At 37.3% G+C, this 17,197-nt stretch overlaps 1 protein-coding gene across 1 annotated transcript; it reads right to left on the bottom strand.

Annotated features, from left to right (window-relative positions):
• Window positions 1–11,967: 11,967 nt before the first annotated feature.
• On the bottom strand, window positions 11,968–15,195 carry LOC129922197 (uncharacterized). The gene is made up of 2 exons (XM_056007255.1): window positions 13,918–15,195; window positions 11,968–13,881 (listed from the first exon to the last, which is right to left on the bottom strand). Exons 1-2 carry the CDS (start codon window positions 15,191–15,193, stop codon window positions 13,268–13,270), a joined length of 1,890 nt encoding a protein of 629 aa, XP_055863230.1. The 5' UTR covers window positions 15,194–15,195; the 3' UTR covers window positions 11,968–13,267.
• Between the last annotated feature and the right edge of the window lie 2,002 nt (window positions 15,196–17,197).

The following is a 17,197-nucleotide window of genomic DNA, read 5'->3' as shown; positions in this document are numbered from 1 at the left end:
ACGGATCGGCGTAGATTTGTATGGGGTTTTTCTTCTACGCCCACCTCCCCCTTTTTTTTTCTTGTCGCGGTCCTCTGGTCACGAGCGACCGTGGACTTGTTTACCTGTGGGCCAATAAGGTCACAGGGGCTACAACCCTGTAATATGGTCCCCCTGTTTCCCTCTTCATTTATGCCCCTGCCTTGTACATTTATATGTGTATTCGTGATATTATTATTATATTATTTGTACAGCAATTATTATTAGACCCAGTGAAATGTCGTTAACATGTATCTTAGTTAGTCTGAGGGAGACGCTCCTATCGAGGACGCGCCCCTCGCCAACCAGCCTGTATGGTTTAATAATTCAGGGTGTTCTCACGTCTCATCTCATAGCCTCCTACATCAGGGCTGGCGTGTTTTGTTGCCTGAAGGTAGACCCCAGCAGCTCTCCACACATTCCCGTTGAGGGTGAGTCACTCATCACCCTCGACCAGAACTGAAGGCATTCCAGGCTGAAGTCCCAGGACCGGTCTGCACCTACTACGGGAGGAAGCCCACCGCGTGGCATCCTCATATTCATCACACTAGTGCCTGCCTACCCGCAGGGCACCAGCAACTGGCTGCCAGCACAACGGAGCTTCAACTTACCCCACCCCGAAGGAGAACCTTGAATACAGATAAGTGAAAGACAGCCGAATAAGCAAACCACACATGAACCTTTATGAGCAACATCCCAGTGATGATAGTATCTTAAAAGTTATCATAAAATCCTAAATCATTCTGTACATCCCCCCTTTACTCACTGATTGTATTTCTTCTTAATTATTCTTTATTAAATATTTGTTCTTCCACAAAATCATTAAACTTTGCGTTTTGCTTGTGCCTGTCTATGTGCCTATATAATACCAACAAAATATTTACCACGTTGTGGCTCTAAGACTTTACCCCTAGGAGTCATCGGAAAGTGCCAACAGACTGATCGGCGGACTTATTCCACCACACAGCTAAACTGTTAACATTATTGCTTATTTGTTTGGTTTTTCAGATCTATTTATTTTACAACATACCTCCAAGACCCTCTAAGACAATTTTTTCCCTCTGCCACCCGGCCATCTGGGTACCAGCTAACTGCAACATTGTGGAGAGTTTCATAAATGTAATGAGAAAAAAAACAACATCTAGAAAAATAATTACAGTAAAAATACAATTTTTTGTTAGGTTCTGTTTTAGTATCCAAATGTTTGTGATGAATAATTATTGACGCCAGTCTCTTTAATCCTCAAATTTATTGTTTTTTTTTTCGACAAAAAAGAAGATAATTACGTCCTACGCATTTCATGTGTCAATCTAGTCATGTATGTGTTAACCAATGACTTAAACTCTGCCTAGTCGTTGGTTTTCCTGGCTGATTCATGCAACCCATTCCATTCTCTAATGACACTAAGGAAGAAGGAGCACTTTTACGAATTTGAAAGGAATGTGCCTCTATCTGTGTATCTTTCTGAGAATCCCTGACTTGTTTTTTTTTTCTATTTGTAAATTTTGATTTAGTGTTTTTTACGTATTATAAGTACCTTACTTTTTATTTTTCTGTCCTGAAGTTTAGTGATTTTACTAAAGGTGTTACTCTAATCAGTTGGCATATTCGTTCTCAACTGTTCTGAGCTTCCGAAACTCATACGCCTGGCTTGTGAAACTCACGTAGTCTCTTAATGAGTTCAGGGCGAGTCACAAAATAATTAAAATTATTAAAAGTTAACAGCCTGTACTTTTAGATATAAATAGAATGTCACGTGACACTTTTAGATATAAATAGAATATCACGTGATTAACATAGCAGACGTTCAAATGGTTTCTTCTTTGTGTCTTCCATCATGGCTTCACAGTTCATGCTAAGGCTACTCGGGACATTCCATCCATCAATGCTTCACAGTTCATGCTAAGGCTACTCGGGACATTCCATCCATCAATGCTTCACAGTTCATGCTAAGGCTACTCGGGACATTCCATCCATCAATGCTACACAGTTCATGCTAAGGCTACTCGGGACATTCCATCCATCAATGCTTCACAGTTCATGCTAAGGCTACTCGGGACATTCCATCCATCAATGCTTCACAGTTCATGCTAAGGCTACTCGGGACATTCCATCCATCAATGCTACACAGTTCATGCTAAGGCTACTCGGGACATTCTATCCATCAATGCTTCACAGTTCATGCTAAGGCTACTCGGGACATTCCATCCATCAATGCTTCACAGTTCATGCTAAGGCTACTCGGGAGATATCCATATCGCAAGTTTAATAATTGCATAACTTTGTTTCTAAACTGCGCGCTGGACTGTCGTTGGGACTTATCAATAGTCTTATCTTATCTTATATAATACAGACGTTACTCAAAAAAAGAAGGTGATTACGTCCTACGCGTCATGCATTTAGTCATGCATATTAACCAATGACTTTAATTCTGCCAAGTCACTAGTTTTCCTGGCTAGCTCAGGCAACCCATTCCATGCTCTAATAGCGCTAGGGAAGAAGGAGCATTTGTACAAATTTGTCCTAGCATAACGAGGAATGTGCCTTTACCTTTGTGTCTTTCTGAGTATTTTATTAAATTTTGTTTTTTGTATTTGAAATCCTGCCCGCTCCCATCCCCCGTCGTCCAACGGGAGGTTCAGACTAGGAAGTAAATTATCTTCAATTCTGACAACAACAGGGTCAGTAACAAGGAAGTGTCAGGCATGGGACTGACGTCATAGACTGTTCTCGCATTTAAAATGACGTAAAATGATGCATGTATATGTCATCAGCATCATATGTCCCTTGACTTTTATCGTAGCGGTGCTGGGACAGTTCGCGTAACCAAATCCCTCCCTTTTGCCGGTCAGCGGCTGTCCTTAGCTGGATATCAAAGGAGAGACTAATCCATTTTTTATGTTGTCCAGTTAGTTTTTCTTTTATTTTACTTAGTAAATATTTAATTTAATTGATTTATTACTGCTAGAAAATATTTTTTTTTATTCAATGGAAAAATATATTTATCTTTCTTACTATTGTGGCACATGATATAGGAATGAACCTTAAGTGTCTTAAACAGTTTTGTCAGCTGGTTTCAAATAACGCCAGAATTTCTTACAAAGTTGTAATTATGAATGTAGTTAAGATTTTTCTTTCTTTTTAAATCTGGCCTGTCTTTGCTTAATAAATATTCGAGTCTATAACATGTTAACTATTGATTTGACCTATCGCGTTGAAAGGCCATCTTTATCTTGCAATATAATGCCATGAAAGCTCGCCCCCTCGAAGCGGGACAAATATAAACATTTCTATTAACTATTCCAAAAGAGGACTCTTTCCACATCAGCCTAGCATGCTCCACTGAGCAGAAAGTATTTCTGTAACTAAATCAAGTATAAAAACAGACCCAACAAACTTCATTAATTATGTATGCACCGAACTACGTCATTTTTGTATACACACAAAATAGAAGAGCGGTCTATGACGTCAGTCTCATGGCTGACACTTCCCTGTTACTGATCTTGTTATTTTTTAAAAGTATTCTTTTTTTAACCATGTCTTCTGTTTGGAGACAGGGAACTGCAATTATTAAACTTTGTTTGCGATAATGGACTTGCAGTGGCCTGCGTAGCCTTGATCAAAGACAGATATGTCCTGTTTGTTTGTGGAAGAAACATTTTAGCTTGTAGTATGTTAATCGCGTGATATTGTATTTCAATCTTAAAGTATAGACTGGTATTCGGAAGATGTAAAATACATATTGCGGAGGTTTCTTACGAAGAATATTTAAAATATAGTTCCCCTTTCAGACCTTGTGGTCTATTGGGCAGATGATGTAAATGGCCTACGGTTAACGAGGTCACGTGGCCAGTACATCGACCAACCGCTTTCACTTTTCCCCAACTAATGTCAGGTACCCAATTAAATAAGAACTGGGTGGACTCAAAATCGCACAAAGATCCCGAAATTAAAAATCCCAGTCTTCACCAGGATTCTAACCCGAGAACCCCGGTTCGGAAGCCAAGCGCTTTATCGCTAAGCCATAGCGCCCCATAATTTAAATATAAGTATTGTTTCATTTGATTTTGCCTCTCTATGTAGCGCTCACATTAAGGGTCCCTTTTAATGACACTCCGAAGTGACAAGAGGGACAATAAGGGTGGCTACCTTTATTTTTTTATTAGAGTTAGTCCCCTTTATTACTAGATTTAAGTCCCTGCTAACTGTTTACAATGGCCACTCCCTCTTGAGTCTTTCAACTGACCAGTGTAGTTTGAACTAAATCTCTATAATGTTTAACTAATACTTGTGTTGTTGTACTATTGCTGTGTTACTCAAGAGGAGTGTGCCACTGTTGTGGGAAGAGCATTTCGATAATGTAGACTTTATTTGTTAGAACTTTGTTAGTTTATGTAAATAGTATTAGTATAGGTCTACTTAGTCTCTTATCCTCTCCTGTATGTTTTTTTGAAAGACATCTTTTGTTTAGATACGAGACAGTAGTGTGTCTCACGAATGACGTCATTTCATTGTTAATGCATGTATGATATTATTGTAAACCATCATTTTGGTTTTTCGGCATAAGACATTATTGTGCCTCTATGATGGTGGTTCTTTCATTATATTGACCGGAAACTGTCTTGCTACTTTGCTTTGTTTCATTATGTCATTTTCTTTGGTGAGCCTTCATTGCCATTTTTATTTTCCATGATCTTTTTCTTTTGTTTGTAAACAAACTCCTTTTTTTTGTTGCAACTGAAATCTCAGAAGTATTACTAGTTTGTCTCAGTAGTTTTGTACATCTAGAGGCTATAGTTATTAGCCTAGATAATATAATTGGGACCACAAAGTACCACTGGGCTAACTATACAGCATAGTACAGGTCACTGGTCTTATGACCTATCCTAATACAAGGTCACACACTGCCTAAGCTAAGTTGGTGTTTCCTCCATTCAAACTGAATTGTCGTGTATAAATATAAATAAAGTCATCAAAACAAAATATAAAAACGAGCCCACCCATCGCACACCCCCCTCTTTTTTTTTCTGAGCCTCGCTCTCTGTCACCACGAAAGTTACGTGGGGTAACTCTAGACCGACTTGCAGAAATAAAAGAGTTATCTTTCCATGCCTTTTTGTTAAAAATAAAGTTTATCTAAGGTGAAGAACTCCGCACTTACAACTTTATCACTCAAGAATATAGAAGTTGTTTACCTTTATCGATATCAAACAAAATAATTAGTTGCATACGATTAATTGGCTTGCTGGTTTTAGTTTTTAATTTTTTAAAATGATTTCTTAGGTACATTAAATAATTGCTTAAAGCTTTAACTTAATCTAAAAATGGGCGTGGGAGAAATAATGTGCACATATATTAAGTGGGATAAAACCCAACAGATATAACCATATCTGTGAATACTGAAGGATTAATTTCCCTTGTTTGTTATTAAACAAAAAATTAATAACCAGTTATTAATTGACATATTGGTTAATATTTTTTTATTCATGTCTACCCCAATGAATAACTTGTAAAGTTTCAACTTGATCCGAGAATAGATGTGTGAGAGATGACATATTCAAACTTTTTATCTGACCGACAAAAGGACGGACGGACAGACAGACAGACAGATTGAGTCGCTATAAGCTTTAAAGTAAATTATAGGGACATATGTACATGTATGTAATGTAGGTCTCGAATCGAAGTTTCGCTGGACAATTGAAACAATTTTTTAAAATCCTGAACCACCAAACCCGCTGACTGGACCCAATTTGTTGCGCACTGCAACATATACTTATATACACATGATTTTATATATTGTATACATTATAAGTTTGCACACTTTGACCTTTATGTTGCTTTTAGTCAAATCTATCAGTCTGCCAGGTCGATTGGTAGGAGCGCTGGACTGTCGTTCAATCGTCTCAATGGTCGCGGGTTCATACCCTGTCTGCTGCTACCCCGAGTCGTCTTGCGGGAGGTTTGGACTAGGAAGTAGATTATCCTCAACTCTGAAGGAACTCCCGAAACATGTCAAACATTTTACTGACATTTTTTGGGACATTTCTCAAGCTGTTTATAAAAAAAATTGAGATCCCCCCTTTTTTTTTTTCTTTGTTATTATTATGTATAGTTTAATACAATGGCGTCATTAAAGATAAACATTTTCTTGAAATCTATTCAAGACTCAAAAGGGCTGGTTAAAGTGGTAAGCGCATTGGATTGTGGTTAAATGGTCCTACGTTCAAACCCTACCCTGTCTTCCTGCAGGAGGTTTGGACTAGGATATATTAATCTTCAAAATGACACTACTGATAGTCTGATACCGTGTCACCCGACTCACAATAGACAATCCCAAGTCGGATATGTAGCACAATGAATTCATTAGTGTTGACGGCTATTGTGCATATTGTCACACGCACACTTCCGGAGTTACAAGAACAGAAGCGTATTTTTTTTAATGCAGAATTTTTTTTCTAAATTTAGTTTTGGGAAAATTCTCGTTTTCTTTCTATGTGTTGTGTTGTCTCCGTCTAAACACTTATACAAAGAATATTTAGTGTTCAATTTTAGTTATACATTGAGGGAGGTTTAGGAGACGACCACTTCGTTCAGATCTTATGTAACAGTGGTTTCATGGGTGCAGGTTGTCTTTAAGAATCGTGAGTGTTTTGGAAAGGCATCTTTCTTGGAAAAGCTCTTCAAGAGATGGTAGCTGTATTTGAGTGATATACGGAGCTTTTTTAATTAGTCTATTAAGTCTAGTTAGTTATGGGATTATCACGTTTACACTAGAGACTAGAGTCAGCAGTGGGCCAGTGTTGTGTGTTACTGATGTGTTGCGTTGTGTGACAACAAGTTGCAGAATGATCATCTGAATTAATGTAACAACTATATTACAACATTTGTTAACTTCAATGATATGACTTTATCAGTTTGTCCTCATAAATTACATTCATCTCATTACACACTTATATTGTAAACATCTAGTCAATTGTTTATTGTAAGCACGAAGGTGCCTGTTGAATGTCAGTGGCCCGGGCAATAGTAGCTAAAGCTTAAACACAACCCTGACAGTAACCAAAAACTTTGACAGTGTCGCTGGTGACACATTTGGCATGTGTGTCATTTTTTTTTTCAGCAAGGGTGCTAACTCTGTTTCTTCATTCCATTTCGTTCAAGAAACAATTATCTTGAATCAATGCCGTCTTTATTAAATTGTCTTTTTCGATTAACTTTTGGCTTGAACTGAATGGTGTTGTTCTTTCATTTGTGTCATTTCGGTAAAGTACAATATCCCCCCTCCTCGACAAGCTACAGAGTTTACGAGTATCTGGGATCAATGGTTCTCAAATATTTAGAAAACCAAGTATATAGGTGAAGTAACATTTATTTTTAGATTTAACCTTTAGTCTCATTGTCAAAATAATATTACCAATGCTAGGCATTTCTAGACTTTTTTTTTGTTGCTTAGAGCAGCGGTTCTCAATCTTTTTAATACAACGACCCCCTTATATATCTTGTGATTATAATTTAATTATTATTCAGAATTGCATTTGTTTACTTTTTTATTGCGTAAATTATGAGTGAGTCTGGTGTACAATTTGTTTTTTTATAGTTATAATGTTTTGTTTTGGTGTAATGCACAAATTGTAAGACGAATTTCCATACGGACAATAAAGAATATTATTGTTATTATTATTATTATTATTATTCGCTATATAATGTTGCATACTTAAGTGACAATGTGACAAATATGGCGAGGCATGGATAACAATCTTTGATACAGTAAACCACATTGGTACAGAAATAGTGTTTGGACAGTGTGTACAAACACGACAGTGGTAGTGCGAAGGTTGAGCTTGTTTCTTTTCCAGCACAGCAGGACTTCAGTAGCTCAATGAATGTTCTGGATCAGGTCTGCTTCTGAATTTGGACTTAATAACTAACAAGCTGGAAAACCTTGGCTTGCTAAGATTTGTTTCTTGGAAATGGAAGAAGAAAGTGCAACAAAATTTCAAACGGATCCGAAATAGTTTGAATACCAAATATAGTTCAAATCTGCTTGTTTCAGCAAGTTAGAATAAAAAAAAAACAACTTCCAATGATGAATAGACAAAGAATCCGAATTTCTGGGGTCTTAGGCGACCCCTGGCAATATATCATTTGACCCCCCAAGTGAGTCACGATCCACAGATTGAGAGCCCCTGGCTGAGAGATTACAGTAGTCCATTCAAATGTTATTCACTTTTTCAAAACCTCTTTGAAGTTTAGCTAAAAGTTTGTAAATGTTTCTGGCAGCCATGGTTTTATTAATTCGACCGTGAAAAGAAAAAACATTATTTGTATGATCAAGGATAAATAATATATAAATAATCAAATCTGTATCTCATGTCATGTTTGTCATGCTCTCACGCCCTTTGAATTGTCTCCCCTTTTCGCAGTCCCACTGCCGACTGTCCAATATTTTTTTAATGTGTTTTATTCAGATTATACTTTCACTTACAATAACACACAAAACAAACAGGTTAAGGCATCCACGTCCGGACCTTATAATACTGTTGAGTAGTCAAAGTTATTAGGAAAATGTATATAGTTCATGATCATTTACACTATTCATTGTAATATACCCGCTGGAGTTTATCAATGATAAAGCCACTAGTCGACCGGCGACGTTGCATACACCGCTATTTTGCAGGGCTAGCCTTAGGCCACTGCAACCTATGCGTCCGCAGTGTGCCCCGCACTTTCAGAGGACCCGCGCCAATTCTAGGTGTATAAATTATTAAATTAAACCATTTTATAACTTATAACAGATTTCCTGCGGCAACCTGTCGATTTACCAGGAGCTCCTGGAAATCTCCTGAAATTGCAAAACATACGAAAAAGTCCTGGAAATCTCCGGAAATTATTACATTTTTTTTTTTTAAAACTCTTACAAATTTCCTGAAATTTATAGACAAACATTTTCATTTTGGGGTGTCATTCAATATGGAAAACGTCAATCCTACGCTCGATAAAAAAAACAGCATCATGCAATACCCGTAATTGTGGAATCTGGTGAAAGAAGCTTCTCGCGCCTCTAACTAATGAAGAATTAATTACTTGAGGTCAACAATTCTCGTAGATAGATTGAAACATTTGATAGTTCTTGCTATTGAGCGTGATCTATGTAGTAAATAGAATTTTTACGATATACTGTATGACTTCGCTACACGCAAGGCTCGTAACTCTACTCCGTCCGACTTTGCAAAAATAAAAGAGTGATCTTTCCATTACGTGGTGTCCAAACTCTTGAGCCATGAATAGAATTATATATATATAGACAGTCACAGATAAGGAGCATAAGCGAGTGGTCAAAACAAGATCAGATTTTCATGTTCATTACAAAGAGCGAAGATCCAAAATTGTTCATAGTTCATGATTTTGTTGGTGCGTTGACCAGCTGACAGGTCAGCTTGAGGTCCTATTGTTCTGATGTTTTTATGTCCAACACTATATAATTAAAGCTGGGCTAATCAAACAATGTTCCTGGACATCACACAGTCATCTTCACGTTGCGGATAAGACGCCATTGTATACAGGTCCAAAAGAACTTTAGTAGTCTGACCGTTTCTTCTCATTACCATCGGAGAAACTTCCACAAGTGGGCAGAACTGCACCGACTTCCAGACGTTAACTTCATCGAACCAATAATTGAAGCCAGATCATTGCAGTGAGCTGATGAGGAATGTAGCGGACTAGATATAAGTAGATAATGAATACAAGCATGTCTATTCTGGCGATAATTTTCCACCCAATGAAACCCCCCGGGACAACAAATCTCCACCAGTTGACACCGAGAGGTCCTGGAGTTCTGTTTGAATCACCACAGACTGAAAAGATAAATTATAGTATCTGTGAGTAATCATTTTTTCTTTTAAATTGTGTCCACGAAAAAAAACAAAAGCTCCACTTGCCTCTCTAACCTTGCCAATAAATCTGACACAAAGCACAGTTTTAAAAATATGAATCAGTGCCAAGCATCGCGTGTGATTAACTCCCTTACTTTACGAAATAATAAGAATAATAACAATGATACTAATAATTATAATTTAAAAGCAAAGATTCAGTAAATAGCTACTAAAACCATCGGATGTGATGGATTATTTAGAGTCAAAAATGTGAAACAAAGAATATATTATAGAAAAATTAATAAATAACTAGCCGGGAATAAAAGTTAATACACAAATATACTTACACATTAATACATGCATAACCTTACACACACATACTTTTTATATTTAAATTATGACAATTAAATACACATTTCCTTTCACCTACCTTATAACAAATATCACAATATCAAATATCATTTACACCATTGTGTTTATCCAATACCCCTAGAGCACTGAACAACTATTTAACATTTCAGTCGTAGTACACACTACTGATATGGTGGCCATTTGGTCGTAATAAGGGAGAAATTCATGTTTTAGATATGCTTTCAAGTTAGTAAATGAAAACTCATGAGCACTGTCAAGGAATGACTGAAATAAACTCCAGCAAACTCAACTAAGTGTGTGCCGGTCGAACTGGGGGACACAGTCCCTAGTGACCCCTCTGATACGAGATAATATATCTACGAATCAGCCACATTTAAGATCCAGTTATTTATAGATTTCTTAACGAAACTGATTCAGAGCTAGAGCGAGAATTATTCTTTTTACATAAGTTTCGCTCCGTAAGCCCACTGCTGTCTCGACTTCTGTGTCAGGGGTGTTTGACACCTTACAATTCAGCGGTTCTCAACTTTTTAAGCTCGACGACCCCTTTTTACAATCCCCACTCTGCCGCGACCCCCACCCACCCTCACACATACAGCAATAGAAGAGTAGACAATAACTTTCCACATTTTTGATGGTCTTAGGCGACCCCTGGTAAATCGTCAATCGACCCCCCCAAAGGTTGAGAACCCCTGCCTTACATTGACTTCTGTGCAGTGCCAGGTTTAAGGCTGCGTTAGCCCATGCAGAAGTGTAGGTTCTCTTGGGATACTTCCGAAATGATAATAATAATAATATTTATTATTAAAAAAACCGATAGCGAAAGAGAGGTTATTTAAGAACAAAGTGGGTCACGGTACATGTAGCTTCAACAGTGCGCGGGGTCCTGGGCGAGTATTGTTACCTGTCATTAATGTATACCACCAAACTGCTGGTAGACAACTAAACCGTTGTATACCCAATGTATCTTAACTAATTAAACTTTAGATAACTTGAATAAGTTCCTTTTTTGAACACACTTAATAACACTTTATTTATAATAAAGACAGAATGACGGTGAAATGAGATAAAAATGACTTTAGTAGACTTTAGTAATAGTATTCTTTCACAAAATCTAACTGACTACAATAACACAACCTTTCAGTCTCGCGTTCTGGAGTCGTCTCCCCAAACTGAGACCAAATGACGTCAGTGCCACCTATGTTGCATCATTCACAAGCTATCGCTAACATCATCCGACCGTCACCATAGCAACACACACGCACACACACACGCACGCACACACACACACACAAATCCATTACGATGACGGATTACTATCTTTATCGCGAGGCCTGGGGCCACCTAAGGCACGAGGTCTGGGGCCACCTAAGGCGCGAGGCCTGGGGCCACCTAAGGCGCGAGGTCTGGGGCCACCTAAGGCTCGAGGTCTGGGGCCAACTAAGGTGCGAGGTCTGGGGCCACCTAAGGCGCGAGGCCTGGGGCCACCTAAGGCGCGAGGTCTGGGGCCACCTAAGGCTCGAGGTCTGGGGCCACCTAAGGCGCGAGGCTTGGGGCCACCTAAGGCGCGAGGCCTGAGGCTGTTTCCCCACCCGTTGCCCCGTAAGTCTGCCTCTGGCCACCCCCTTCATTTTTTTACCATCTATGTTTTAAATAGGCTCTCGTTGGTAAGTGTCACAACATTCGGATGGTATGATGTTACGATGTGTTGTGATGCCGGGGATTTTACTTGAATTCAATAGTTAACAAAAAATGAAGATCTAGAATCACAATTGACAATTCTTTGATAAAACAAAACTCTGGAACTTTATTTAAACATAACGTAAGTACAGTTTATGTACAAATTACAAATCAATGAGCATGAAACATATTACAAAGGCTTTTCAAACAGAGCTCTTAGAAACCTGACTGTCTACAAGGACATTATTTATTCGACCCCCTTTACCTTCTTACTACCGCCAATTCTCTGGCGCTAACTCTTTTCAAAAATGTCTTTGTTTAAATTCAAAATCAACCAATAGATTTCAAACATACTAATTACGTCCCTTGGGTAAATCCTGACTTGAATGTCAAGTGTCTAAATTTGAGGATTAAATCCCGAGACTCATGTCGAGGGCTTATATTACTTTCAAAAGTGAAATGTACAAACAATTCTATAATGTAATCTGTGACATATTACCCCCCCCCCCCTCCATTTAGCATTTGTATGGTAATAGAAATGCTCATATGTATTAAAAATATTTAAATATACACAAAATACCATACATGAAATTATAGAAAAATGGTCGAGGTAACATATGACAAAATAAAGTCAACTTGGAGATAACAACAATAATAAAAAAATGTAAATGCAGAGAATAAAATTATTGATGACCTTGAACACCTGTTTCACTATTCAAGTGGTTATGAAAATGAGACAATGCTTGTCATGAACAATATCAAAAGTTGTACAAAGCATAATACTTGGATAAATTAAATCTTGAATTGAATAGGTTATGAAGCTTCATGGTGCCTTATGATAAAATTAAAATATGACATTATAACTCATTTGGTTAGTACTAATGTGAAAATGTGTACATGGAAAAATATATTGCATATGAAAAATTGACATAGAAAAAATAATTGTGATAGTACATGACAATCTTCTGAGAAAATAATACTCAATGTGATATAAATCTCAACATGTGTGAAGCAATGAAAAATTCCAATTATCTGTCATGTATCTGTACTAGGATATATGCAATAATATTGTACCTGAAATAAAATACCTGAAATAAAATGCACATGATTTAAAAATTAAGATGTCTGATGCATGTCATATGCAAAGATGCTGAAACATAATGAACAAAGTATCTTGAATGAGTGACCTTCCTCAGTGGGTTGCTTGGTGCTAAAATAAATGCAACATCTGATATAGAATACCTGTGGAAAAAATGAGTAGACAAATTAATTGATTAAGTACAACTGAATACTGTTCTTCCTTGACGAGTATGAATGATAATGGATCAAGTGGCACTAAATATGCTGTAGTACATATGTAACATGTAAGTGTGAAGTTCGGAATACTTCTGAGTTGCCGTCATGGATGTGTGTACGCGTTTTCTAAACTTGAAGAAAAGGTCTTTCAGTTTATGAAGCTGTTGTCTCCATGTCATAATGATCTCACAGATAATGTCTGATTGAACCGCGTTTGAGTTTGGTGAAAATAAGAACTGTCCGAAACCAAAACTCAATTTTCTGGTTGATGAACTTTGACGCTGTAGAACAATGGTAGCAGAATGCTTTGCATTATAATGTTCAATAGAGCAATGACTGAACATGTCTGAGTTCAATCGGTCAATACAGCAATGTTGAAGAAGTTCATTTGTTCCTTTCTGAAGAAAAGTTGCCCCTTGAGTGGACGGAGGATGAAACTTGGTGTTGTCAATGTTATTGCTTTCTGAGTTTCTTTCAAATTGCAGTACTGGAAATGTCTCAGAAACACTGGTAAAGAAATCTGCATGGTCTGGAAACACTTTAATGTTCTTCACTGTTTGTAGTGCTATGTCATTCAGAGTGATGACCTTGGGAATGTCAATTTGATTTGATGCTGGTAATGAAACATCTATCTCAGGAATGGGTGTTGATGATGTTTCTTCTTCTTCCTCAGGAATAGTTGCTAAGCTTGTAAAATTATCAACTTCTGCTTTGATGTCTTCATTATCTGTTTCATGGTAATGTTCAAACATATGAACATGAAATACTTTGGTAACCTTGTTGACATTGATTTCATAAAGCAGGTTGGAAATCTTTCTGGTGATGGTAAATGGACCTTGCCATTTGTAGAACAGCTTGTTACTCCAATCTGGTAACAGTAAATTGACTTGATCTCCTTGAGCAAAATATCTTGACTTCATGTGTTCATGTACTATTCTTTGACTTTCAATGTTCTTGGCTGTAATGGCTTCTTGAGTTGACTCACATTCTTTCAGATGAGGAATACTTGTATGAGTGGTAGAGTCAAGTTGAAAAGTTTTTCTTTTGTCTGGTATAGCCAAAGTTGATTGAGTATAAGTTTCTTTAGTTTCTGCTTCTGGTTCTTGAGACTTGTCTTGATTGTAGCAAGAATTTTCAATGAATACCATAGTATTGGTAGATAATGATGCAGATGCAGTCTTATTCAAGTCTTGATGCATGAAGTCATCATGTGTGAAATATGACTTGTCTTGATGGACTTCAGTTTGACCAGTTAGAGTTCTTGTATCATTGCTAGAGACTCTGGGCATGTCGTCTTGTTCTTCAAAGTTCAACAATGGACATTCGGGAATTGGAGGTGGACTTATGACCGGTAGGGATGGGCTTGATGTAATTGGGGGTGTCCATGTTGAGTGTTCTTGATTGTTGCTGGCTACTGGACTAGTAACTGGTTCTGTTGCATTCTGCATAACTTGAGTAACTGAGGTAGCTATGTGATTATTTTGGCTAACTTGTTCAGGTGCCAAATGTTCTTGTTGTCTGGACATGGATCTTGTCATTACTGCCAAACATTTTTGACCTTGCTCTATGGCATTTGTACATTCAGTAAGTTCTTGAGGAGTGCATTCTTTAACTCCTTCTATGTTTCCAATGATTAGGTCCACTGGTAGATTGGGTGATACTAATGCTTTTGTTTGACCACTGAAGAATGGTGTGGTAACATAAATGATGGCCTCAGGTAACTTGCTGACAGTTCCGTTGAATGCAGTGGCTTGGACGTGGTTGCCTGTGAAACGGTTTGCGTGTACGAAGCGTTCATGTACTAATGTGGACGTGCTTCCGGTGTCACGAAGAACTTCCACCTTCTTGTCTCCTACAAAGCCTGGATAAAATTTGAGACCATTGGACTTTGCAATGACTGTCATAGTTGAGTGCTCATTGTAATAGCTTCTGTTATATGAGCTTCTGTTTGGCATATATTGTGGTCTGGAGTCCTGTGAATGACTTCTGTAGCGAGGTTTGTTGTTATCTGGTTTATTGTTTCCAGGTGCTTTGTTGAGATTGTTTTGCTCTCTATTGCTGTATCTTTGAGTTGGTGATGTGGGTCTATCAAAATTTTGATTTTTGGAGACTGCCTGTTTTTTCCAACATTCATGAGTTTGGTGACCCTTTTTATGGCAATATGAACATTCTGTGGTTCTGCTGCGGCATTGAGACGTGAAATGCTCTAGTTTATGACATTTGTTGCATTTGACTTTGTCATCTGACTTATATCTTGCATTTTTGTCTTGAGCAAGCAGACAAAATTTTCTTCAACAGATGGTTTGACTGACTTGTTTGGATAGGCTGCTCTATATTGTCTGATGATCTTGGTTAGTGTCTGGATATCAGTAGGATTTCTCTCTATAATGTAGGATTGAATATCTTCTGAGTGAGCATGGGTGATGTTGTCGATAATAATATGTTGACGAAGAGCTTGGTAACTTTCTTCTATTTTGGCCATGGATACCCATCTATCAAACCACATTGACATATTAGCTACAAAAATTTGAGGATCATCATTTTGCTGTGGCCTTTCATTATAGAATTTCTTTCTATAGTTGGCTGAAGTTGCTCCGTATTGGCGCAGTAGAGCTTCCTTGATATCAGAGTAAGTGCTGCGTTCATTGATGGACAGTTGTGAGCAAATGTTGACAGCTTTGCCAGTCAAAAGGGTGAGGAGTGAGCTCGACCAATGTGCTTCAGGTAGACCGGATGTTGTAGCTATTTCTTCAAATCTTATGAGATACGAGTCCATATTGTCAATGTTTTCGTTGAAAGCCGATATTTTGTTCATTAATCTGTATTTGTCAAACATACTTGAGTGACCTTGAATTGAAATGATTTCTTTATTTTGCCTTTCGAATTCCATTTTTTCTTTTTCATGTTGTCTTTGCTTTTCGGCGTCTTGCCTTTGTTTTTCAGATTCTTGCTCTTGATATTCTTTTTCTTCTTGTTTCTCTGCCCACTGGTCTGGCTTTGAAATTTGCTTTTCTTTGGCAAATTCTATTAATTCGAAGAATCGTTGTGTTCTAGCACTGGAAGCCATATTTAATTTTCTTGTTAGTTTCTTGTATTGGAGCAGAATGTTCGATATCTGGATTTTGGCTTTATCTCAGATATAATAATAATATAGGTCTAGATCTAGTGACAAAGTTCTTGAAGCCTCAATTTGCTAATAAATTCTTGACAGTAGACTTGTAGTTACTGGAGTCGTATGATTGAATATATAGATCTATTGAGCCGATGTACTTTTTACTGGTTTAACAGTTGGTTGAATCTGGTCCTCTGTTTACTTTGTGCTGCACATATGATTATTTACTGGTCTTCTTTATAACGCCAGTTATTTGATTTACTGGTCTTTTTTATAACGCCAGTTATTTGATTTACTGGTCTTTTATATTGCCAGTTATTTGCTTTACTGGTCTTTTTTTATAATGCCAGTTATTTACTTTACTGGTCTTTTTATAACGCCAGTTATTTGATTTACTGGTCTTTTAATAATGCCAGTTATTATGTATATTGGTCTTATTCCTTTTGCCAATTACATATAATAATAGATTTCGTGAGTTAGACGTAACTCTAACGAAAATCTTTATAAAAGAATTATCGATAACCAACTGACCTGTTAAACACATAAATTCTGTCCTCCGTTAAATAAGAATGAAGTTCCTTTGAAGAGTTTAGAAATTGGTCCTAGATCTTGAATAAATTTCGTTAAAAGTTGTCCATGAACTTTTGTTAGTCGGAGAGTGCCAAATATGTCACAACATCAGATGGTATGATGTTACGATGTGTTGTGATGCCGGGGATTTTACTTGAATTCAATAGTTAACAAAAAATGAAGATCTAGAATCACAATTGACAATTCTTTGATAAAACAAAACTCTGGAACTTTATTTAAACATAACGTAAGTACAGTTTATGTACAAATTACAAAT

The sequence above is a fragment of the Biomphalaria glabrata genome, chromosome 12 (assembly GCF_947242115.1).
Source record: "Biomphalaria glabrata chromosome 12, xgBioGlab47.1, whole genome shotgun sequence".
NCBI classification, from domain to species: Eukaryota; Metazoa; Mollusca; class Gastropoda; family Planorbidae; genus Biomphalaria; species Biomphalaria glabrata.
This window is presented reverse-complemented; position numbering and strand designations above follow the sequence as displayed.

Excerpts from the sequence above, each read along its gene's own strand:
- LOC129922197 (XM_056007255.1), bottom strand. The coding sequence starts at position 15,193 with ATGCCAAACAGAAGCTCATATAACAGAAGCTATTACAATGAGCACTCA. Across the intron at positions 13,882-13,917 it reads TAATTTTACAAGCTTAGCAA|CCATTCCTGAGATAGATGTT; the intron begins CTATTCCTGAGG and ends CATCATCAACAC.